This window comes from Macaca nemestrina, chromosome 4, assembly GCF_043159975.1.
Source record: "Macaca nemestrina isolate mMacNem1 chromosome 4, mMacNem.hap1, whole genome shotgun sequence".
Taxonomy (NCBI): domain Eukaryota; kingdom Metazoa; phylum Chordata; class Mammalia; order Primates; family Cercopithecidae; genus Macaca; species Macaca nemestrina.
The window spans coordinates 56517831-56542419 of record NC_092128.1 but is presented as its reverse complement, the minus strand read 5'-3'; the positions used below and the strand labels follow the sequence as shown (position 1 = coordinate 56542419).

General features: G+C 38.2%; 2 protein-coding genes across 5 annotated transcripts in view; one reads left to right on the top strand and one right to left on the bottom strand.

The window, feature by feature from the left end:
- The window catches only part of LOC105475354 (coiled-coil domain containing 146), a 191171-nt gene that overhangs the window by 97583 nt on the left and 68999 nt on the right, over positions 1-24589 (bottom strand). The window lies entirely within an intron of this gene.
- On the top strand, positions 13354-17590 carry LOC105475355 (fibrinogen like 2). Its single transcript, XM_011730542.2, has 2 exons — positions 13354-14096; positions 16275-17590. The coding sequence occupies exons 1-2, from the start codon at positions 13484-13486 to the stop codon at positions 16979-16981; spliced, it is 1320 nt and encodes a 439-aa protein (XP_011728844.1). The 5' UTR covers positions 13354-13483; the 3' UTR covers positions 16982-17590.

Below are 24589 nucleotides of genomic sequence, written 5' to 3'. Positions count from 1 at the left end.
TGAATGCAGCTGGAGGCCATTGTCCTAGGTGAATTAATGCAGAAACAAAATCAAAGTCTGCATTTTCTAACTTATAAGTGGGAGCTAAACAATGGGTACACATGGACATAAAGATGGAAACAATAGACACTGGGGACTTCAGAATGGGAGGGAGGGCAGCGAGGGTCTAAAAACTGCCTACTGGGTACTATATTCACTATTTAGGTGATGGGTCCAATAGAAGGCTAAACCCAGCATTATGCTATATCAATATACCTGTGTAACAAACCTGTACATATAGCCTCTGAATTTAAAATAATTAAAAAGAAATGATAAATGTTTGAGATGACAGCTATGCTAATTAACCTGATCTGATTACTATACATTATATGTATCAAAATATCACTATGGGTAGGGCAAGGTGGCTCATGTCTGTAATCCCAGTAATTTGGGAGGCTGAGGTGGGAGAATTGATTGAAACCAGGAGTTGAAGACCAGCCTGGGAAAAGTGGTGAGACCTTGATTCTACTAAAGGCTTAAAAAAAAATTAGTTAAGCATAGTGGTGCACACCTGTGGACTCAGCTACTTGGGAGGCTGAGGTGGAAGGATGCTTGAGCCCAGGAAGTCAAGGCTGCAGTGAGCTCTGATTGTGCCACTGCACTCTAGCCTGGGTAACCAAGTGAGATCTTGCCTCAAACCACCACCACCAGCACCACCACCACACAAAAAGCCATCACTATGTAAACCATAAATATGTACATGTGACAATAACAAAATTTAATAAAAGCCTGAACAACAACAACAAACAAAGTTCATGGCACCACCTAGAAAGCAGCCTTGGCAAAAAAAAAAAAAAAAGAAAAAAATGTAAATGTGACCTGGATAAAACATTTATGCACTAAGGCTCTATGAATATAATGGAAATACAGGCTTACTAATAAGCAAAATCCAGATTATGGAAAAATTTATGGGACAAATGGTCCAGCTTCTTAAACACAATTTTCTATTACATTGCCACATTACCTTACCTCTCACCCTGTAGGCTAGAATCTGCTAATGACACTTACAGGCTTAGCCAATAACCATGGAGAATTTACTCTTTTTTTCTTTTTTGTTTATTATTGTTTGTTTACTTATTTGAGACATATCACTGTGAATGGGATTTTTTCTTCAATATGTTTTTTAACTTGTTATTATTAAATAGGAAAGCTATATATTTGTATATTTATATTGTAACTGGTCATCTTATTGTACTACAATATTATTTTGTATTTTTATGTAGGCATTTTGTCAGCTACAGATAATGGTCATTTGTTCTTTCCCATATGTATGCATCATTTTCTAAGTGCCTTGGTAAACATTTTCTGAATTATATGCAATGATCATGCTCATATCAGGCACCCTTTCCTTATTTCTGATTTTAATGGGAACACTCCTGGAGTTTCACAATTAAGCATGACATTGGCTATTTGTTTGAAGTGAGTGTTTAAAAGAGTAAATAGGCTGGGCACGGCAGCTCACATCTGTAATCTCAGCACTTTGGGAGGCTGGGGCAGGCAGATCACTTGAGGTCAGGAGTTCAATACCAGCCTGGCCAACATGGTGAAACCCGTCTTTACTAAAGATACAAAAATTAGCCAGGCGTGAAAAAGCATGCCTGTAGTCCCAGCTACTCGGGAGGCTGAGGCAGGAGAATCACTTGAATCCGGGAGGTGGAGGTTGCAGTGAGCCGAGATCATGCCACTGTACTCCAGCCTGGGTGACACCCAGGCTGTCCCAAAATAAATAAATAAAAATAAAAAAATAAAGTAGAAGCAGCACAAACCTTGTAACAAAGCAATTCCATTCCTTGGTGAATAACCCTTCAAGGTGCATGTACAAGTATATGGAGAGACATGTACAAGAATGCTCAAGAAGCATTATGTGTAACAGTTGAAAACTGGAAACAATCCTAATGTCAATTAGAGATACAACAGATAGAGGACTAAACATACAATAGAAAAATACATGCAATAATATTGATGGCTCTCACAAATATAACATTGAGTTAAATAATCCAGACACAAAAAAATCTATTTTGTATGATTCTATTTACACCAAGTTTAAAAAACAGGCACAGCAAAAGGAGGGTGTTTAGAAATTCATGCTTAGATGGTAAAACTATGAGGAGTCACAAGAAAAAAATGATAATAAAAGTTAGGATAGTTGCTATGTTAGAGTGGCTGAGGGGGCATAAGAGGAATTACTGAGAGCTAATGTTTCATTTTTTGTCCTGGGTGGTGGTTACTTGGGTATTTGATCTGAATTATACACTTATAGATACCTTAATGTATATCTAATATATTTCACAATTTTAAAAGATTAAAAACTATTACAAGATTGATATAGTTTGGTTTTGTGTCCCTGACAAAATCTCATGCTGAATTGTAATCCCCACTGTTGGGAGAGGGACCTGGTGGAAGCTGATCATGGGGGCAGATTTCCCCCTTGCTGTTCTCAAGATAGTGAGTTCTCATAAGATCTGGTTGTTTGGAATTGTGTAGCACTTCCCCTTTCGTACTCTCTCCCTCCTGCCCCAGCCATATAGGACATGCTGGCTTCCCCTTTGCTTCGGTCATAATTGTAAGTTTCCTGAGGCCTCCCTACCCATGCTTCCTGTACAGCCTATGGAACTGTGAGCCAAATAAACCTCTTTTCTTTATAAATTACCCAGTCTCAAGTAGTTCTTCACAGCAATGTGAGAATGGACTAATACAGAAAATTGGTACCAGAGAAGTGGGGCATTTCTATAAAGATACCTAAAAATGTGGAAGCAGCTTTGGAACTGGGTAATGGACAGAGGTTGGAACAGTTTGGAGGGTTTAGAAGAAGACAGGAAGATGAGGAAAATTTTGGAACTTCCTAGAGACATGTTGAATGGTTGTGACCAAAATGCTGATAGTGATACGGACAGTGAAGTCCAGGCTGAGGAGGTCTCAGATGGAGATGAGAAACTTATTGGGAACTGGAGTAAAGGTCACTCTGGCTATGGTTTAGCAAAGAGACTGGTGGTATTGTGCCCCTGCTCTAGGGATCTGTGGAACTTTGAACTTGAGAGAGATGATTTAGGGTATCTGGTGGAAGAAACTTTTAAGCACCAAAACATGTAAGATGTGCCCTGGCTGCTTCTAACAGCATACACTCATATGTGTACACAAAGAGATTATCTGAAACTGGAACTTATATTTAAAAGGGAAGCAGTACATAAAGGTTTAGAAAATTTGCAACCTGACCATGTGGTAGAAAAGAACTTCCAGTTTATGGGGAGAAATTAAAAGTCAGCTGTGGGAATTTGCATAAAAGGAGCTGAATGTTAATGTTCATGACAATGAAGAAAATGTCTCCAGGGCATTTTACAGACCTTCACAGCAGCCCCTCTCATCACAGGCCTGGAGGCATAGGAGGGAAAAATGGTTTTGTGGGCCAGGCCCAGGGCCCCACTGCTCTGTGCAGCCTTGAGACATGGCACCCTGTGTCCCAGTTGCTCCAGCTCCAGCCATGGCTAAAAGGGGCCAAGATACAGCATGGGCTGTTGTTTCAGAGGGTACAAGCCCCAAGCCTTGATGGCTTCCATATGATGTTGAGCCTGTGGGTATGCAGAGGGCAAGAGTTGAGGTTTTGGAGCCTCTGGCTAGCTTTCAAGGGATGTATGGAAAAGCCCGAATGTCCAGGCAGAAGTCTGATGCAAGGGTGGAGCCCTTATGGAGAACCTCTACTAGGGCAGTTCAGTGCGAAAATGTGGGGTTGGAACCTCCACACAGAGTCCCCACTGGGCACTGCCTAGTGGAGCTGTGAGAAGAGGGTCATTGTCCTCCAGGCCCCAGAATGGTAGATCCACCAACAGCTTGCACTGTGCACCTGGAAAAGCCACAGGCACTCAATGCTAGCCCATGAAAGCAGGTGCAGGGGCTGTACTCTGCAGAGCCACAGGGGTGGTGCTATCCAAGGCCTTGGGAACCTACCCCTGTGTCAGTGTAGCTTGGGTGTGAGACATGAAGTCAAAGGAGATTTTTTTGGAGCTTTAAGATGTAATGACTGCCCTGCTGGGTTTTGGATTTGCATGGGGCCTGTACCTACTTTGTTTTGGCTGATTTCTCCTTCTTGGAATGGGTGTGTTTATTCAATGTCTGTACTCCCATGTATCTTGGAAGTAACTACCTTGTTCTTTATTTCACAGGGTCATAGGTGGAAGGAACTTGCCTTGTCTCAGATGGGTCTTTGAATTTGAACTTTTGAGTTAATGCTGGAATGAGTTAAGGACTTTGGGGAACTGCTGGGGAGGCATAATTTTGTTTTGAAATGTGAGAAAGACATGAGATTTGGGAGTGGCCAGAGGTGAAATGATGTGGTTTGGCTTTGTGTCCCTGCCTAGATATCATGCCTGTAATCCTAGCACTTTGGGAGGTAAGGCAGGAGGATTCCTTCGGCCCAAGAGTTCTAGACTAGCCTGGGCAACATAGTGAGACCCCATCTCTTAAAAAGATTAGCTGGGCATGCTGGCATATGCCTGCAGTGCCAGCTACTTGGGCAGCTGAGGTGGGAGGACTGTTTGAGCCCAAGAGGTTAAGGCCACAGGGAGCTGCTGTGATCATGGCACTGCACTCCAGCCTGGGTGACAGAGTGAGACCCTTCATTTCTCTGATTTGTAAATGAGAGATTTTGGAGTGGCAGTAGTTAGGGAAGTATGTTAAAAGACAAAGAGAAACAGAATGAAGGACAGAAAGAGGAAGCTATCTTCTCTGTCCAGGCAGCATATATCTAACATAGCAGTAGTTATAGTCATGTGCTGCAGAAAGATGTTTTAGTCAACAGTGAACCACATATAGGATAGTGGTGCCATAAGATTATATTTTTACTGTACCTTTTCTGTTTAGATACACAAATACCATTGTGTTACACTTGTATACAGTATTCAGTATAATAACATGCTGTACAGATTTGCAGCCTGGGAGCAACAGGCTATACCACATAGCCTATGTGTGTAGTAGGCTATACCATCTAGGTTTAAGTGCACTCTGTGATATTAGCACAACAAAGAAATTGCCTAACACTGCATTTCTCAGAACACATTCCTGTCATTAGCAGACTCATGACCGTAGATACTGTGCCAACTTTGTGGTCTAATTTGGAATTAATGACTCTAAAAATGTCCATTTTGGAGTTAGCAAAAGGAGAACCTAATGATGTGACAAAGTGAAAGGGAACTGAGGGGTTCAGAAAAGGTGTCCTTACTGAACCCCACATAAGGTGTTGCCTGTGCCCAAGGCTGGGTCTGGCTTGAAATGCCTTCATCTGCAACTTAAAGCACCACAAAGTCAGGGATGTGTCTGTTTTTCACCCTTATTATTCTCAGGGCTAGTATACAGCCTAGTCCAATAAATGCAAAATAACTGTTTGTTGAATGGATGAGTAGCTAAAAAGAAGTAGATCTGTACATTTTCTAGTGGAATTAATGATTTAAAGTACAGTATGAATTTATATCTTGATGATCTGCTTTGCTATATTGCTTCTAATTAATAACATTTAGAATCATAAAATGTTACACCTGAAAAGGACCTTACAGATCTCTAATCAGACCATCTCATATTACAGATAAGAAACTTAAGGCCTAGCTTGTTAAGGCTTAGTTCAGTGGCAAGAAAGTTACTGGAAGGCTCTTCACTAAGAACATATATTCAATGACTATCACCCTAAGGCTCTTTTTTTCTATTATATCTTTCTATTTTTTGAGATGATCACAGTAATAAATGATTTATTTTAAATCTCTATTTGTATATGACTGACACAATTTATGTGTCTATTTTGCTGTTTTCTTGTGCAATAGCAATTGTTACAGCTGAACTTTGTATCAATTGTCAAAATACTGCCTACAAATAAACACTATCAAAATAATTTTGTGTTAAATACACAAGCAGAAAAAGTTGTGTCAAATAATGGTGGGTAGTTTCATATAAAATAAGGGTCAAGCAATTTTACATCTGTTGATAATAATCATGAAGTAGTTTTTCTACCCTGAAAAGTTTTCACTGCAAATAACAGAAAATGACTTAAATCATACAAAATATCAAACTAGAAGTAGAACAAGAAAAAATAAATAAGATAATGCTATACCTCAGAATGCTATACTTTAAATCATGTTTTAAAAGACTTCCTTAGAAGAACTTAGATGAGGAGATACCCATGTATTCCAATGTTTACTGTTAAAACTACAACATTTACTCCATTTAATAAATTTTCTTTAGTTACCAGCACAGTGGAAATGGCCTTTCAATTAACATTTATTGAGAGTTCACATGATGACATCTATGTCTCATAAGATAAACTTAAGAATCTTTAAAAAAAAGAATTTCAAAGAATGCAATGACCAGCATTTAAAAGACATGCATTGGCATGAAATTATTTAGTTAGCGGGAAATTCGTAGTTTAATATTTTCACTTTGCCACAGTAGTTTAATTGTTTCAGCAACACTATTATTTATGAATAAACTGAAATATTAAATTTCTAAGCTATATTTTATGACTAAACTTATATTTAATGGATTATATAACATATCTCACAATGTTATATATGGCATGACATTATATAACACACAATACATAAATATGTAATAGGTTATATATTATATAAATTCATGTTTATATATGTATGTTTCTTTTTTGGAGATGGAGTTTCACTTTGTCACCCAGGCTGGAGTGCAGTGGTGCAATCTCAGCTCACTGCAACCTCCGCCTCCTGGGTTCAAGCGATTCTCCTGCCTCAGCCTCCCATGTAGCTGGGATTACAGGCACACACCACACTGCCTGACTAATTTTTATGTTTTTAGTAGAGATGGGGTTTCACCATGTTGGCCTGGCTGGTTGAACTCCTTACCTCAAGTGATCTGCCTGTCTTGGCCTCCCAAAATGTTGGAATTACGGGTGTGAGCCAGTGCCCCTAGCTATATATTATTTCAAAATGCCAAAGAAAGACAAATAAACAAAACCCCCAAAAAACACAAGTGATAAGCAGGTAAAATCAAATTAAGCATCTTAGAATAAATATATAGACAGTTTCAAGAATTTAAAGCCCTGGATTTTGTAACAATCTATGGTCAATCGTTATTATTCATGGATCTTGTCTTTGTGATTTGCCTACTGTCTAAAATTTATTTGTAACCCTAGAATTAATACTTGTGGGACCTCTGGATCATCTATGGGCATGCACAGGGTGGCAAATATGTTGATCTGCCAAATACATATATACCCAGCTGAAGTCAAAGAAGGCAACTTTCTGCCTTCTTTTAGATCTCATACTGCAAACTGGTATCCACTATGCAGTCTATTTAATTAGTGTCATGTTTTTCACATTCTTGTGCTTTTTGTTGGTGATTTCACTGTTTAAAATGGCCTCTGACTTATCTGGAGAATGTGGCTGAAATAAAAGACATTTTAAGAAATAATAAAACAAAACGGCCCCTGAGTGTAGTGTTGAAGTACTGCCTAGAGGGGTTTTTGTTGTTGTTGTTTGTTTGTTTGTTTTTGGGACAAGGTCTCACTGTATTGCTCAGGCTGGAGTACAGTGGCATGATCTTAGCTCATGCAACCTGTGCCTCCTGGGCTCAAGTGATCTTCCTGCTTCAGCCTGCCAAGTAGCTGGGATCACAGGTGTGCACCACCATGCCTGGCTAATTTTTTGTGTTTTTGGTAGAGATGGGGTTTCACCACGTTGCTCAGACAGGTCTCAAGCTCCTGAGCTCAAGTGATTCACCCACCTCAGCCTTCCAAAGTGTTGGAATTACAGGCATGAACCAGCATGCCCAAGTTCTTAAGCTCAAGATGGCTGTGATGTGTCTGATGGAAAAAACACATATGTTAGATAAACTTCTTTCAGGTTTGAATTATAGTTCTGCTGGCCATGAGTTAGTTCTACATTAATGAATAACATATATTAAATAGGGTGTCTTTAAACAGAAACGCACTTAAAATAAGGTTATATATTGATTGGTTAACAAAAATAAACCTAACGTTAGGAGCAATGGTTCAGTATTTGCTAATTCAGTATTCACAATGACTTTATAGGAAACAACTACCATGAATATGAGAAATGAAGGCAAGATATAGAAAGCCACATTGGATTCTCCTAATTTCTTTACTTTGATTTTATTATTTGTTTTGTTTTGGGAATATAAGCAGCAGCTTAAGATCAATCTCCAATACAAGAAATAAAAATTCCTGGGCTCAAGCGATCTTTCTCCTTAGCCTCCTGAGCAGCTGGGACTACAGGTGCACGCCAGCATGCCTGTCTAATTTTTAATTTTTTTGTAGAGACAGGGTCTCACTATGTTGCCCAAGCTGGTCTTGAATTTTTGGCCTCAAGTGGTTCTCCTACCTCAGCTTCCCAAAGTGCTAGGATTACAGGTGTGAGCTACAGCACCTGGCTGGTTATATGAAACTTCCTAAGTCTCTGGAAATTTAGGGAAATTACAGTAAATTAGATGTCATATCTCATGAACCTTTTGGATCCTTCATGATCCCTGGCTTGGTGTGGAGTACGTAAGAATTGATTTTGTTGATAAGTATTGACTAATGAACTTTCCAAGACTCTTGTGGAATATTCCAGTTCCATAAAATTTCAATCTGAGAGGCCCTGGATACTCCCACTTAAGACCTGTGCCATCAGCATATTGGATAACTATGTTCTGTAGTTTCATTAATAGTGGATATCTGTATGTTTCTGCCCTATACTTCAGTTGATCCAGAAATCTGAAGGATTCCCATAATAGATATTTCATTGTAGGTCCATACTGGAAGATTTCTAGTCTGAATCTCTCATCTATGCCAGAATGAAGTACCTGCAAGTCATACACAGAGCCTACCAACTATTATTCTAGCTTTAACCAAAATCAGGCAATTCTTGTTCTGTGGGTTGTGGAAATCATTTTTTAAAATTCTTTTCACGAAATTTATAATGAACAAGGACTAAGACCTCTAAGGAATATTAAAATAAATATTTACTGTTGACATTTCAAATTAAGTAGTTTAAAAAGTGAATGTTTTAATTTTCTTATCAGAAAAGCACATATTCTTTAAAGAGCAATTAAAGGTTTCTGAGTTTAATAAATCAGAAACTACAAATGTTAAATTAATAAGCTTAATATCAATGAAAGGCTCTCAATACTATAAATATGACTATCATTAAATTTACTTTCTTCTTTTGGTACAAGTAGAAACACAAAGGGTTTCCTTCAAAAAAAAAAAAAAAACCTGTATTAGGGGAAACAAAAATTTACTTTAGGAATCTGATCCAGGTATAGAAAATGCAGATCCTCTCTTAAATATACTTTGTGAAAGCAAAAAGGAAGTCTAAACATGTGAATATAGGCTAATGAAAGTAAAATTTCATATGTGGCTTATAGAAATAAATCTTGCTACTTTAAAATCCCACCATGTGTTGGTGTTAAATAATTTGTTTAAATCTAAAAAACAAGTCTATAAGTGAGTATGTGTCAGTGCTGGGTCAAGGATGGATTCGGGGTAGAAAGGAAGATTCTGACACTGCCATGAGGAATAAACAGCCGACACTAGGAGTCAGGGTAGGCTCAGCATGAGAGAATCCAGAAGGGCTTTCAGCAAGAGGGAAGAGGCAGAAGGTCAAGTCACAGGGTGGTAACTCCTAGTAGTGAAGGACAAGTCAGCTCTTCAGGTTTCAATTTTCTGATGGCCTAGTCCTGCTTGAAACCCTCTCTTTTCCTGGTATTCATGATGCTCCTGTACTGTCCTGGTTCTCATCCTATTTCTTTGGCCATCCTTTTGATTCCTGTGATTTCAAATTGACATCCACATCTATTCTGTGTCAATATTCATACCTAGATGTCCACTCTTTGCTTGATATTTCCATTTGGTGGCTTGTCAATACTTAAAACCCAATGTACTGAAAAGAGAAATACTACTACAATCTCTCCAACCTACTGCTACCTCTGTCATTAGAATGCTATCATTTAACTGCAATCAGAGGCAAATTTCAGAGTTCTCCCTCTCCGTCTAGTTCTCACCACTTATCAGATCCCATGGCTTCTATCACGCCTTGGCAATAATGCCTCCATCTCCTTTTCTACCCCTCCTGCCTCCACACTTGTTCACCTCTTATCTAGTGCCTGCTACCACACTACTAGCTCTCACCTAAAATGCCATTTGCCACTGATTTCTAGCAGAAGATTCATTCCCAAAAGTAATCCTAGGGGTGGGGGAAAGGTTTTATTTTCCTTGCTCAAAAACCTTCAGTGGCTCCCCATTATCCAAGCATTGCTTTAAGCACAGGCTTTCCACGTAGTTCTAACATACCCTCCCCATGTTATCTTTCCTCCTACGTGGCAATGTGGCAAAGAGAAAAGATATGAACTTTGAATCGCATACAAGTTCAAATTCCAGCTGTCTCTTAAAAACTCTAAAACCAGAACTGAAAACTGTAAAATGACCAGGCAAGTCATTTATTGCTTTGAGCCCTTTCTTTGCTCATCTGCAAGTGCAGGTAGGAACTGTCGAGGCAGCACAACACCCTGCCACCATGAGCTATACACTTATTAGGGGAGTCGAGCCTCTTTCACGTGGTAGTCACTTAGCATCTGCCTTCCAGTCAGTGGCCAAATGACTTTCTAAACCGAGAACCTAGCAGATCACCTATCAGTGTCAATGAAACTGGTCAATAGAGCAGTTCTGTACCCATATGTCGGGGAATTTTTATGGATCCTGAAAGGACAGAAGCCAGTTCTGAAAGCGCATCCAAGCTTTTTAGGTGGAACTGTGCCATTGGCCCTTGGTTAACTGGGGTGTGACTAGCCAAAAACCAGCAGCAGTGCTTGACATGCAAATTTCTGATTCAAACAGATGAACCAAAAGCCCACTACAAGAGTCCAAAAGCTATACTTCTGTTAGGTTTAGAAACTTTAAAAAGTACTTAAGATTTCATTTGAAAGTCCAACGTGAAGAAAATACCAGGTCCTTAATGCCCCTTTTTAAGAAGGAAAAAGGGATTTTTGTCTGATTTGTTCACCAGTGTGGACCAAGTGCCTGGAATAGTGGCTTTGCATGCAGAGGGCGCAGAGTTAATTTATAATGAGTAAATATATAGGATATCAATATATGTATGAGGAATGAATGAGTGAATGAAAGTGCCTATGGCATGCATCTTATATATGCTCTAGCATAGTGCTGAGTACACAGAAGATCCTTAATAAATACTTTACTAACTCAATGTAGGGATTTATACTCTAGTCAGTGAAGGACATTTAACAATGCCCTTAAGGACTAGAAACTAAATATCTTTCCTATATATTTCTACTTGACAAAATGTTTTTTTAAACCTATGTTGTCACCATTTCTCCTTTTTTAAATTATCTATTGTTTCATTTCTTACTTCCCAAAAGGGAAGTGTCACAGCTTGAAAATAGGTGAGGAGAGAGAAATGAGGTTAGGTGTTAGGGGATTAAATAGATATTTTTAGCTAAAAAGTTTTTGTCTAAAATTGAATATATTGAATGGAATGAAGAGAAAAACAATTTTTGAAAGAGCTGTATGAAGATGGAAGAAAATAAGTCATAAAGTGTGTAGAACATGTTTGACCAATTTGTTTGGGAAGAATGTTACATTTATACACTGCATTTTTTTTTCTTAAGTGCTCCAAGTTTTTTTTTTTTTTCTTTTTTGGGGGGTGGGGTGGGGGTGGGGGGATGGAGTTTCACTCTTATTGCCCAGGCTGGAGTGCAGTGCTATGATCTAGGCTCACTGCAACCTCTACCTCCTGGGTTCAAGCGATTCTCCTGCCTCAGCCTCCTGAGTAGCTGGGATTACAGGCACACGCCACCACGCCCAGCTAACTTTTTTTTTTTTTTTTTTAAATAGAGATGGGGTTTCACCATGTTGGTCAGGTTCGTCTCGAACTCCTGATCTCAGGTTATCCACCTGCCTCGGCCTCCCAATGTGCTGGGATTACAGGCGTGAACCACCACGCCCAGCCAAGTGCTCCAAGTTTGCGTAACTATCATTCCTGTACGAGGGAAGACATAGCTAAATTCCTCCGCTACAGCTACAGGAACAAAGGCTCAGTAACGTTGATGATCTGTTTATACCATCAGAGGTAGAGCTAGGGTTGGAAGCCAGGTCTCCTGAGTATGCGAGAATAAACACAGTCACGGAAGTGTAAAGAGAGTCTGCCAACATTTTGAGAACGTGAATAGGATTTGGCTAAAATTAAGAGGATATATAGAAAAGTCACAGGAAATCAGGTTAAAGAAACAAATATGATATAGGCTACAGAGTGTTTTAAGTAATACAATAAAACATTTAGATTTTTGCCCATGTCAGTCATTTTGTCAGTCATTTTGAAATTATTTTTGAAGCAAAAAAACCCTTTTTAAACAAGAAATCTTATGAGATGTCAACATGCAAAACAAATTAAAAGGAGGTGGTTTCTCTAATTGAAGCTGTTCCTCTTTCCTGACTTCAGCCTCTGAAGAGAAAGTTACAAAATGATTATCATTAGTACTGCATGTTTTGAACAAGCTGATATACCAAGTGGCCCAGAGAGCAGATGGAGGAACCAGCGTGGAGACAGAAGCAAGAGGCCGGCCTGCCAGGGCTACCTGCAGAAAGAAAGGGCAAAGATGTTATAGGCAAGAGAAGTTCAGGACGGAGACTGGCACAGCTCAAAGATTCACATTTGAGCAGCTGTGGAAGATGACAGTACAATTACCAAAATGTCCAAGGGCAAAGGAGGCAGCTATTGGTTTTGATGAAAGACAATGATGTCATTTTAAATGGGTCGTAGGCACTTAAGACATTTATATACACTATGCTACAAAAGGAATAGAAAGTAGCACTTTTTTCTCTACCAGTTTTCTTCTCTTTTTCAAGTAGATGAAGCAAAAGTCAATTACAATAGTCAGAAAGCTGTACTTTGTTATACTTAGAAACTTCTAAAGGTGCTTAAGATTTCACCTGAAAGTCCAACATGAAGAAAATACAGGCTCTGCCATGCCCCATTCTAAGAAGAAAAAAGGACCATTTTCATTTTAGTAACATTTCTGTTCTGCAGACAGTTTGGATAACTAGCTCTTACTTTTTATCTTTAAAAACTGTTTTTCCAGTGAAGTATAATTATTTACTTCAAGCGTAAGTATACCAAATTATTTTAGAAATGTAAGACTTTTCTTATGCTTGATAAAATATAGTATGAAAGTGATTCTTGTTGACTATGTACATTTGACTATAATAATTTCAATGCATGTTATTTCTATTGAGAGTAAGTTACAGTTTTTGGCAAACTGCCTTTGATGAGGGCTATCTCCTCTTCCTGTGCGTTTCTAAAACTTGTGATGCAAACGCTCCCACCCTTTTCTGGGAACACAGAAAGCCTGACTCAGGCAGCTGCCGCTATTAAAGCAGCTCCAGTCCTGCACACTGCCTGCTGGGGTGAGCGGCACTGTAAAGATGAAGCTGGCTAACTGGTACTGGCTGAGCTCAGCTGTTCTTGCCACTTACAGTTTTTTGGTTGTGGCAAACAATGAAACAGAAGAAATTCAAGATGAAAGAGCAAAGGACATCTGCCCAGTGAGACTAGAAAGCAGAGGGAAATGCGAAGAGGCAGGGGAGTGCCCCTACCAGGTAAGCCTGCCCCCCTTGACTATTCAGCTCCCGAAGCAATTCAGCAGGATCGAGGAGGTGTTCAAAGAAGTCCAGAACCTCAAGGAAATCGTAAACAGTCTAAAGAAATCTTGCCAAGACTGCAAGCTGCAGGCTGATGACAACGGAGACCCAGGCAGAAATGGACTGCTGTTACCCAGTACAGGAGCCCCGGGAGAGGTTGGTGATAACAGAGTTAGAGAATTAGAGAGTGAGGTTAACAAGCTGTCCTCTGAGCTAAAGAATGCCAAAGAGGAGATCAATGTACTTCATGGTCGCCTAGAGAAGCTGAATCTTGTAAATATGAACAACATAGAAAATTATGTTGACAGCAAAGTGGCAAATCTAACATTTGTTGTCAATAGTTTGGATGGCAAATGTTCAAAGTGTCCCAGCCAAGAACAAATACAGTCACGTCCAGGTATGTATAATAGTGTTTTCTTATCATATGTTCATAAATGTTATATAGAGAGTATCTATAAACATTAATCTAAGTTAAATAGATGACAGATTAAGTCTTTTATTTATCAAGGTGCACAGGAAAAGTAATTATCTTCTCAAATATGACCACATAAATAATATATGACCTAATTATAAAAATCATAGTTTTGTATCCACTAGAAGTCACTTTCAATTTTAAGATCTTATTTGCTAATGCCAGACCTACATGCAGGCGGAAGTAGAGAGAATTTCTTGATGTTTTAGTGCATTTAACTTGTCTCTTCAATGAGGTGTTTGAAAACAATAAAGATAAGATTCACAATTGTGCCTTGTTTGTTGGAAATCAGTTTTTCTTGTGATTGGCTCACTGCCACTTCTCATGGCTAAAGAGGTCTTTGAAAGATTTTAGCAATTAATCTGTAGTTCTTAATCCCAACTATCTGGAGAAAATGGGAGAGTTTACAGATGGAATAAAAGCAGTTTCATACGTGTGCAAACATTTTTGCTTTGAGACCTACTGGCACAAAAAATGTTTTAAGGGGAGAGTTTTGGCATGCCACTAAGGGAAGGAATATATTCTTATTTCTTTCTCTTTTACCTGAAGTTAGAATTCAAGCAGATAAAAGTAGAACCCATCCTCATCATCCAAATTACTTGAATTAACTTTAATAAACACATGCGAAATTCCACAGACTTAATCGCCTACTCCACCCATGAACTAACAGTGGCATTGGCTCCCCAAACCTTGGCTTTTCACCTGAGTCACTGGGACCACTGTTGCTGTCTCCTTATACTTGGGAAAGCCATCTCTGCATTTGGACCTCTACTTACCGTGAATGTGAGGTTGAAGGGACAGGGCGGAGATCACTTTCATTTAGAGACAATATCTCAGGCATGCTCCATCCCCAGGGCATCTGCCAGTGAAGGAGGGAAGGGTCATATTTTCAAGGACCTCTGTTGCTAATACTCCTGGCAACCTGCATCTGAATGTATGTGGCACACTGCGAATCTGAGGTTCACCTCTTAGGTGACATCTGTGGGTATACATTAGATTAGATGCTGCATGGCAACTTGTCATGATATAAACAAGACTCTATTGTCTATTTTTCTTCTAAATGTTTTGGGGGAAATAACTGAATATTCTGAGCTCTAAATATACAGGGATAGATTTGTATGCCTTAGGGTATCTCATATTAAATTTACCTTATTTGTCACACATTTTAACAAAAACTATCTAGGAGTAAATATGTCTTTGATTCATACAGAACTTTGTTACTGATTATTATGCTTATCCTCAAAATAGTCACCTGTTGTTTCTTTCTAGAAACCCAACATGTGAAATAGTGGCTACTTTCCTAGATAATACAGAATAAGAATATTGGTATATTATTGAAAAAGATATTTCTTTTTCACTTGAGCTTCTTTATATAGCTGTCAAGTAAAATAAACATGAATTTATGATCAACGCTATCCATTAGGATTTTAACACATCATTTGGAATATATCCTATAAAACCTTCTGACAGTAGAGGCTATCAGCCCCTTTAGGTGAAAGACAATAGAAGCCTATGCTTCCTCTGTATGCATGGAATACAGTTCTGGGAGAGTAGGAATCATCTGATTTTTAGGACCAAGGAATGCAATGATTGAGAACAAAGCTTTGCTGCCAGCCAGATCTGAGTTAGTGTCCTGGCTTTGCCACTTAAAGCTTGTGTGAAGTTGGGCAAGCCACTGACCTTTATGCCTAAATATCCTCACATACAGACTGGCAGTAATGCCTACATCATAAGGTCAATGTTCAGATTCAGTATGAAAATGTTATCCAGTCTGGCAGCATGCCTAGAACATATAGGTAGGCCTCACTAAATAACATTAAATTATTAAAACTGTAATTTATTATTTTCTTATTGTTGTTTGCTATTGATGCTGTCATTATTACTACCAACCAAGAGTATATTAGAGGTCCTTTCTGCTTCATAACATCAGGTTCTTTTTCTGAGGCCTTAACAAGCATTTGCTAAACAGGTTCAAGTAAGTTTAGTAAAGTTTCATTACTGCCATTGATTGAATTATCAAACTGCTTTTGTACATATAAAGAATTCTTCAGATGCATGGTTTCTATTAACAAGATCCAATGCCTTCCTTTTCTTCCTCTTCAGTTCAACATCTAATATATAAAGATTGCTCTGACTACTATGCAATAGGCAAAAGAAGCAGTGAGACCTACAGAGTTACACCTGATCCCAAAAATCGTAGCTTTGAAGTTTACTGTGACATGGAGACCATGGGGGGAGGCTGGACAGTGCTGCAGGCACGTCTCGATGGGAGCACCAACTTCACCAGAACATGGCAAGACTACAAAGCAGGCTTTGGAAACCTCAGAAGGGAATTTTGGCTGGGGAACGATAAAATTCATCTTCTGACCAAGAGTAAGGAAATGATTCTGAGAATAGATCTTGAAGACTTCAATGGTGTCAAACTATATGCCTTGTATGATCAGTTTTACGTGGCCAATGAGTTTCTCAAATACCGTTTACACGTTGGTAACTATAATGGCACAGCTGGAGATGCGTTACGTTTCAACAAACATTACAACCATGATCTGAAGTTTTTCACCACCCCAGATAAAGACAATGATCGATATCCTTCTGGGAACTGTGGGCTGTACTACAGTTCAGGCTGGTGGTTTGACGCATGTCTTTCTGCAAACTTAAATGGCAAATATTATCACCAAAAATACAGAGGTGTCCGTAATGGGATTTTCTGGGGCACCTGGCCTGGTGTAAGTGAGGCACACCCTGGTGGCTACAAGTCCTCCTTCAAAGAGGCTAAGATGATGATCAGACCCAAGCACTTTAAGCCATAAATCACTCTGTTCATTCCTCCAGGTATTCGTTATCTAACAGGACAATTAATTCCTTCAGCATTTTAGAATATGCCTTGTTTCATATTTTTCATAGCTAAAAAATGATGTCTGACTGCTAGGTTCTTATGCTACACAGCATTTGAAATAAAGCTGAAAAACAATGCATTTTAAAGGGGTCCTTTGTTGTTATGCTGTTATCCACTGGACACTTGCAAGCAATTAGGAATATTGAGAATTATACATTAGATTTATTTATAATTCTCTTAATTTCTATTAATTGAAACATTTTCTATTGCTTGTATTACTTGCTATATTTAAAAAATAATTGTTGGCTGGGTGTGGTAGCTCACGCCTGTAATCCCAGCACTTTGGAATGTCAAGGCGGGCAGATCAGTTGAGGTCAGGAGTTTGAGGCCAGCCTGGCCAACATGTGAAACGCTGTCTCTATTAAAAATACAAAAATTAGCTGGGCATGGTGGTACATGCCTGTAATCCTAGCTATTCAGGAGGCTGAGGCAGGAGAATCACTTGAACCTGAGAGGAAGAGGTTGCAGTGAGCCAAGACTGAGCCACTGCACTCCAGTCTGGGTGACAGAGCGAAACTCTGTCTCAAACAAAAAAATAATAAATTTTATTCAGTAGGCTAGATTCTACACTAAGTTATCTGTATTTGGGCCATGATTTAAGCTCATCTGAAGGTATATCACCCTTTTCAGGCTATAATTATTTGGGTAATCTTCATTCTGAGATAAACTTTATTTAGCATTTACTTTGCAACAGAACAACCCTACAGCATTTTAGTTCGCAGACTAAGGGAACTAATACATATATAATTAAACTTGTTCATCTATCATTCATGAAATGTAAAATAATTATCATTTAAACCGTTTAAAAATGTGGTAGCATAATGTCACATTATGCTACATTCAGAAAGCAATGTAACTGTGAAGACCAGGTTTAAAGGTAATTCATTTACAGTTTAGAACTCCTTAGATGTTTGATGTTGAAAACTGCTTTAACATGAAAATTGTCTTCCTCTGCTCTGTGTAAACAATAGCTTTTAATTTAAGATTGCTCACTACTGTACTAGACTACTGGTAGGTTTTTTTTGTTTGTTTTTTGTTTTTTTCTGGCAGGTTAGGGGTATGTGGGGAATGAAGCATTTACTTATAGGCTATAATACTCTGAGGCCAATTTTATATCCAAAGCAATAATATCATTAAGTGATTCACTTCATAGAAGGCTAAGTTTTCCTAGGACAAATAGAAAACATGAATTTTGAAATATATAGAACAGTAGTTCAAATACTATATATTTCAACCCTGACTGGTAGATTGCTTATTTTACTATTAGAAATTAAGAGAGAGATTTTTACCCAAACAGAAATATCTGTAATTTTTATAATTCATTCAGTAATTCTGGAATGCTATATATAATATTTAAAAGACTTTTTAAATGTGTTTAATTTCATCATTGTAAAAAAGGGATCATCTCAGAGAGAACAGCAATATTCTTCATATTTTAAAAAATGCTCTAGAGTAACATTTGAAGTAATTCGCTGTAGTGTATGCCAGTCCTAGAAATAAATTTTTAAGTTTCTGATGTCTGTTTCTAATACACTAACCAAGTTTTCAAAATATATTTACAAAGATGCATCTTTACCCATTATTTTAAAATGATTAGGGAGGATCATTGCTTCAGGTAACAATTAATTTTTCAAATATTAGGCCCTTACAGAACTATTTAGTCAAAAAGAGATATTCCTTTAAAATACATAACCCAAAGCTTTCAGTTAAACATGATATATCACAAATGCTATTAAAATGTTAAAGCAAGAGCAATGCAAATAGCATTAAATGATGACCAAAATGTAAAATATTGTAGATTTCAAAAGCTGTGTATCTATTAGGTGGGATACCAAATGTAAATGATGTAACTAATGTTGTTTTTTCATTTTTTGCTTTTTAAAAAAGACTAAAAACGTTTTGATATTATACAATGTATTTGTTTCAGATAAGGTCGTTTTCATTTAGTATATATAATTAATGTGTGTATAAGTTTAAGTAAATTCCTGTAAGTAAAAATGGATTTATCACAAAATACAGTTCTAAAGAAAGGTATATATGCTCATATCCAGAGTGTCCACTGATTTAATGGGAACTAGGTATAACTTCAGGAGAATTTTGCACCTAATTCACTAATCTATGTAAATATCCAAAAGCTTGTCCTATCTTTCCGCATTATTTCAAGGGATCATTTTATTTTTCATTCTACTTTCACAGCACTTTTCTAGTAAATTCTGTAACACAGAAATTCCGTCTTGGAATCATTTCATGTTACCAATAATTCTAGACTTTTATAACATTTAACATGTTGATGGAAATAGCTATCTGCTAGAGTCTTTTGCCTTAACTATTCACTAACATATGCTAATGTTCACAAATATGGATTGACTATTTACAAACATTAGAATCTTGTCTTGGTTCCATTTTGATGGCTAATATTTGTTATCTTAATTAAGACTGTATTTCTGATGTTATCATTCCTTGAAAATATTGACTAAAACTGGGTCCTTAGAAATTCCAGGTGGAGCTGATTTACCGATGACTGAGGGAAAAAATCAAATTTTACTAATAGTAATGCTCCAAATCAATTAATGACACATCTGTTCAATAAATAAAGAGCTTAAATATACAAAACATAAGAAATATCTGAGCAACAAAATTTGCGGTCTTTACTTTTGAATAGCTACTCAAGAAAAGGTTTTAAAGGTAAAAGTTATGAGTAATGTCATCACAATAAGCTCTTGTTTAAAATTCTTTTCTTTTATGTATAATTAGGTTTATGTTTCATGTCTTTTTAAAACTTTATAAAAGATTTAATTATCACATCTATTCTTCAATTTGGAAACATTAAATATTTTTGGTTGTAAAATAATATTTATGTACTTGTGTCTGAAAAGTTGTAAAATGCTTACCTAAGCTAAACAATATCTGTGACTCCCAAGACTTTAATGAGTACTATTTCATTAACAAGAAGTCAGAGGCAAATAGAGGAACACCATTATCTTACTTCTCTCTAGAATACTGTTGAAACATTTGAAATACAAAAGTTTCGGTTTCATTTTGTGGCATTCAACTTCCTCTCCTCTTTTTCCGTTATTAGTGTTGCTGCTCTGGTTAGCCCTCATCATATCCTCAGGACAACACAAACACATCTGAATAGTCTGCACCTCTGGTTTCAGTCTATTCCAGTCCAACTTTCATCCCTACCAGGGGGATTGTTCAAAAGTACAATTCTGATCATGTTATCGTCCCACTTAAAACTTTCAACAATGCCTTATTTTCCGTAAGATAAAATCTGGCAAATAAGTCCCTTCATGAACTGATTTTTACTACTTATACTTCTGCCATACTAAATGCCTTGTTGTACTCAAACAAACCATGTTTTCTAATGTTTTCACTGCCTTTAGTATACTGTTTCCTTGGTCTAGATAAAATGCCATCCTCTTTCTTCACTGGGTTTTGTCTTATCACCCATGATTAACAGCGGGAACTCAGGAGCTGGCCTTCCTGGTTTGAATTTCAGTTCCACTATTTGCAAGCTGTATGATCCTGGGCAAGTCACTTAATGTTCTTCGGTTCCTTCAATTATAAAATAGGACTAGTAATAGAATCTGCCTGTTAGAGTTATTGAGAGGATTAAACAATATATATAAAGCACCTAGAACACATATAAATATATTTTAAAAATCATCATCACCAGCTGGGTGTAGTGGCGCATGCCTGTAATCCCAGCACTTTGGGAGGTCGAGGTGGGCGGATCATGTGAGGTCAGGAATTCAAGATCAGCCTGGCCAACATGGTGAAACCCCATCTCTACTAAAAATACAAAAATTAGCGAAGTGTGGTGGCTCATGCCTGTAGTCCTAGCTACTCAGGAAACTGAGGCTGGAGAATTGCTTGAACCTGGGAGACAGAGGTTGCAGTGAGCCAAGATTGTGCCACTGCACTCCAACCTGGGTGACAGATACAAAAAATCATCCTCAATTTTTTTTTTTTTTTTTTTTTTTGAGACAGAGTCTCGCTCTGTTTCACCGTGTTAGCCAGGATGGTCTCGATCTCCTGACCTCGTGATCTGCCCGCCTCGGCCTCCCAAAGTGCTGGGATTACAGGCGTGAGCCACCGCGCCCGGCCCTAAATAGTTATCTCTTATTGGCAGAGTTCTCTGATGACAGTAGGTGGGGTCCTGGCACCTCGCCTTGATCCTATGCCAGCCTATATATTCTTTATTATCTATTATTCAATATTGTCTAAGTTCTATCCTGAAATCAATCTGTTTGAATAGGAGTAAAGGAAATTTGAGATATGAGTATTGTTATTCAAAGTGATTAATAATATGTTGCCACAGAGAAAGAGTTGTAGTCTAAAGAGGCCACAGTTATGACTGGGGAAGTAATGGGTAGGGTCAAATCTGAGGATCTGAGAGATTGTGAACATAGGTGAGAAGCAATCACAGCCAGGGAGAATATGGCAAGACAGGATCAAATACAGTAAGTCTTCACTTCACGCTGTTGATAGGTTCTCGGAAACAGCGACGTTAAAACAAAATACCATGTAAGAAAACCAATTTTACCATAAGCTAACTGACATAAACAAGAATGAAGTTCCTATGGCATACAATATGTTGTTTTTGCTTAAAGTTGCTGTTTCCAAGAACCTATCCATGATGTTAAGTGAGGACTTACTGTATACCATGGGACTGGGAACATAACAGTGGCAAATTTTTAGAAGGGGTCCTAGGAACATGCCTGTGGGGACATGTCACACAGAGCCATATTGCTGTGCCTGCCCAATAGTGATTGTTCCAGCCTACTGAATTCCTGAAGAAAAAAGCACTATTTTTCATACTACTTATACTATAATTTTGAAATTAATTTTAATATAAAATGCATGAATCCTTTAATTTTTTAAGAAGCTACAGATTAAAATAAAGACTCCTTCACAAACCACTTCAATTTCAATCCTGTCCCTCTCCCCAGAGGTAACAAGCCGAGGTGGCCAATTCCCAACTTCAATTTCATTCTGTGCATTTCCAGATCACAATGTCTACTAAGTCTTAATTTTGCCAGGTCTCTTTTGTTGATTGACTGGAAAGAGGTGGAAATGAGAGGAAATGGGTATACTTTGAAAACCTGGAATATTCCGAGTTCCCAAACATGACTGGGCCCTCCTTGCTTTTTGAAGTAGTCCCTCCCCTGACATTGATAAAGATGTCCTCTTGCAGGAGGGCACTGCTGCTTTCTTTCCTGGGGGAACACTCCAAATTCTCCCTTAGGCTCCTTCATCCCACTCATCAGCATCTCCAGATGTGCCATCAGGACATGCCCCAATATCAATCCTAAAGTCTAATGGAAAGAGAAGGCTTTGCACAACTTTGCTAACTTATATCAGCAGAAGGCCGGACAAGACATGTAGAGAGAGACTGAGGTTGCTAAGAAGAAACAATTTTAGATGTGACTAAATTTACTGGTATAGGTATATTTACCAGAAATTATAGATTAAATAGGCTATCTTGAGAAGACATGTTTGAGTCTGTTTGCTTGCTTAGTTAATACAAACCTACATTCAATAGCAGCTCATGGTAAGTCAAATTGAGAAGCCAGAAATGTTTTAGAACTCAGACTTATGGAGATGGAAATGCTGGGGTAAAGTTAGCCTTAGTTCATTCATCGAGTGCACACCACGTGTCAGTCTTCTAGGAGGCTGCAGATTCATCAGTGACCAACATAGATAAAAAATCTTATACTCGTGCAGTGGGTAGTAGAGACAAATATATGGTAAATATTTATCAGAGGAGACAAATACATGATAAATACCATCATACATTAATAAGGGAGTGCTAGAAAAGGGGGTGCTGTTTCATATAGGGCAGTCAGAAGAGGCCTGTCTGTGGAGGTGAAATCTGAACTCATAAAGATATGAGTGCGCAAGCCAGGCAGATGTCTGGGATAAGTGTGTTTCAAACAAAGGGAATATTAGGTGCAAAAGCCCCAAGTCTGGGAGAGTGGATACCATGTTTGAAGGTCAGCAAAGGCTCTGGGGTGGTGAGGAGATGAGATCAGAGACAGCTTGGGTGGTTGGGGATGAACAAGGGATGCGAGTGGTATACCGGATCACCTAGGCCTTTAAGCCATGGTAAGGACTGTGCCTTTTATTCTGAGTAGATAAGAGCCATTTAGGGTTTTGAGCAGAGGAAAGACATGATCTCAACCAGTTTTAAAGGAGTCACTTTTGTAGCCAAGTAGTAATAGTCTGTAGGGAAACAAGGATTGAAGCAAGGACATCAGTTTGATAATGTTTGCAATATTCTTGGTAAGTGATGATGAAAGCATGATGAAAGGTTGCAGTGAGATACATCTATTTTGAAGGTAGAGGTGACAAAATTTGGTGATCAAAGGTCAGTCAGTGGTAGATAATAACAATTAGAGGCATTACAGAAAACTACAAGATTTTAGTCTGAGCAACTGTGAAGGATGGAGCTGCCATGAACAGAAATGGGGAAATCTGCAGGGGAAGCCTGTCTGAAAAGTGTGTGAGGAGTGGAATGGAGTGGGGTGGGAGGCTGGAATCCGAAGTTTTGAATATTGTAAGTTCAAAGATATCCAAGTGGATATAGGCATTTGAATATTACTCTGAAGATCAGGAAAGACATCTAGGGCTCAGAAACACATTTGAGAAATGCTGGAATGCAGATGGTAATGAATCCATGGGATTAGATAACCTAGTAAATAAGTTTATGTGCAGCAGACTTTTACAGAAACAGCCCTGGCACAAGCTGGCCTTGTAGAAGTTGGAGATGAGGCGGCAGCCCAGTTGCATCCCACCCATCCACCCTGTAATGATGTCATTTGAGAGGTACCAGTGACACTTTATGGAGAAGGCAGATATTCATTCCCATTGCAATAGACACTTATTTTAGATTATGTTAGATATAGATTTGCTTTTCCTTGCTTCTGCCAGCAACAGTATTTTTGTTGAGTTACTAGATGTCTTAAAAAATCATCATGGTATTACACAATGGTATTCTACAAAATTTTTCTTTTGACTTAGGAAGACACTTGACAGCGAAATGAGGGGGTGATGACTGATTGAAGCCTCAAATACTGCATCTTCTTGGAGATACCACCTTATGAGAGTGGGGTGTTGTGATGTAACTACAGTGCGTGTGTACGTACTTGTGCATATGTAGATACACATATGCATATAGCAAAAGAAAATGAACTAGGCCACAGATCAAAAAACTTTTCATTTGTTAGCAGTGTGCTGCCCAAGTTTGAGGAATCATTTGTGGTCATTTAAATTCATTAGAGTACTAGTTTGCTAGGATTATAAACCTTTAGTTGGGCAGAGACTAGTTTTACTCCCCTTTTCCTTATTTTAGAGACACTAATGATCTTTTTAAAAATTGTGGGTACATAGTAGGTGTACATATTTATGGGCTACATGAGATTTTGATAGAGGCATGCAATGCATAATAATCACACCAGGGTAACTGGGGTGATAAAAGAAAAACTTCATCTGAATTAAATTTAAAGCAGTTTAATTG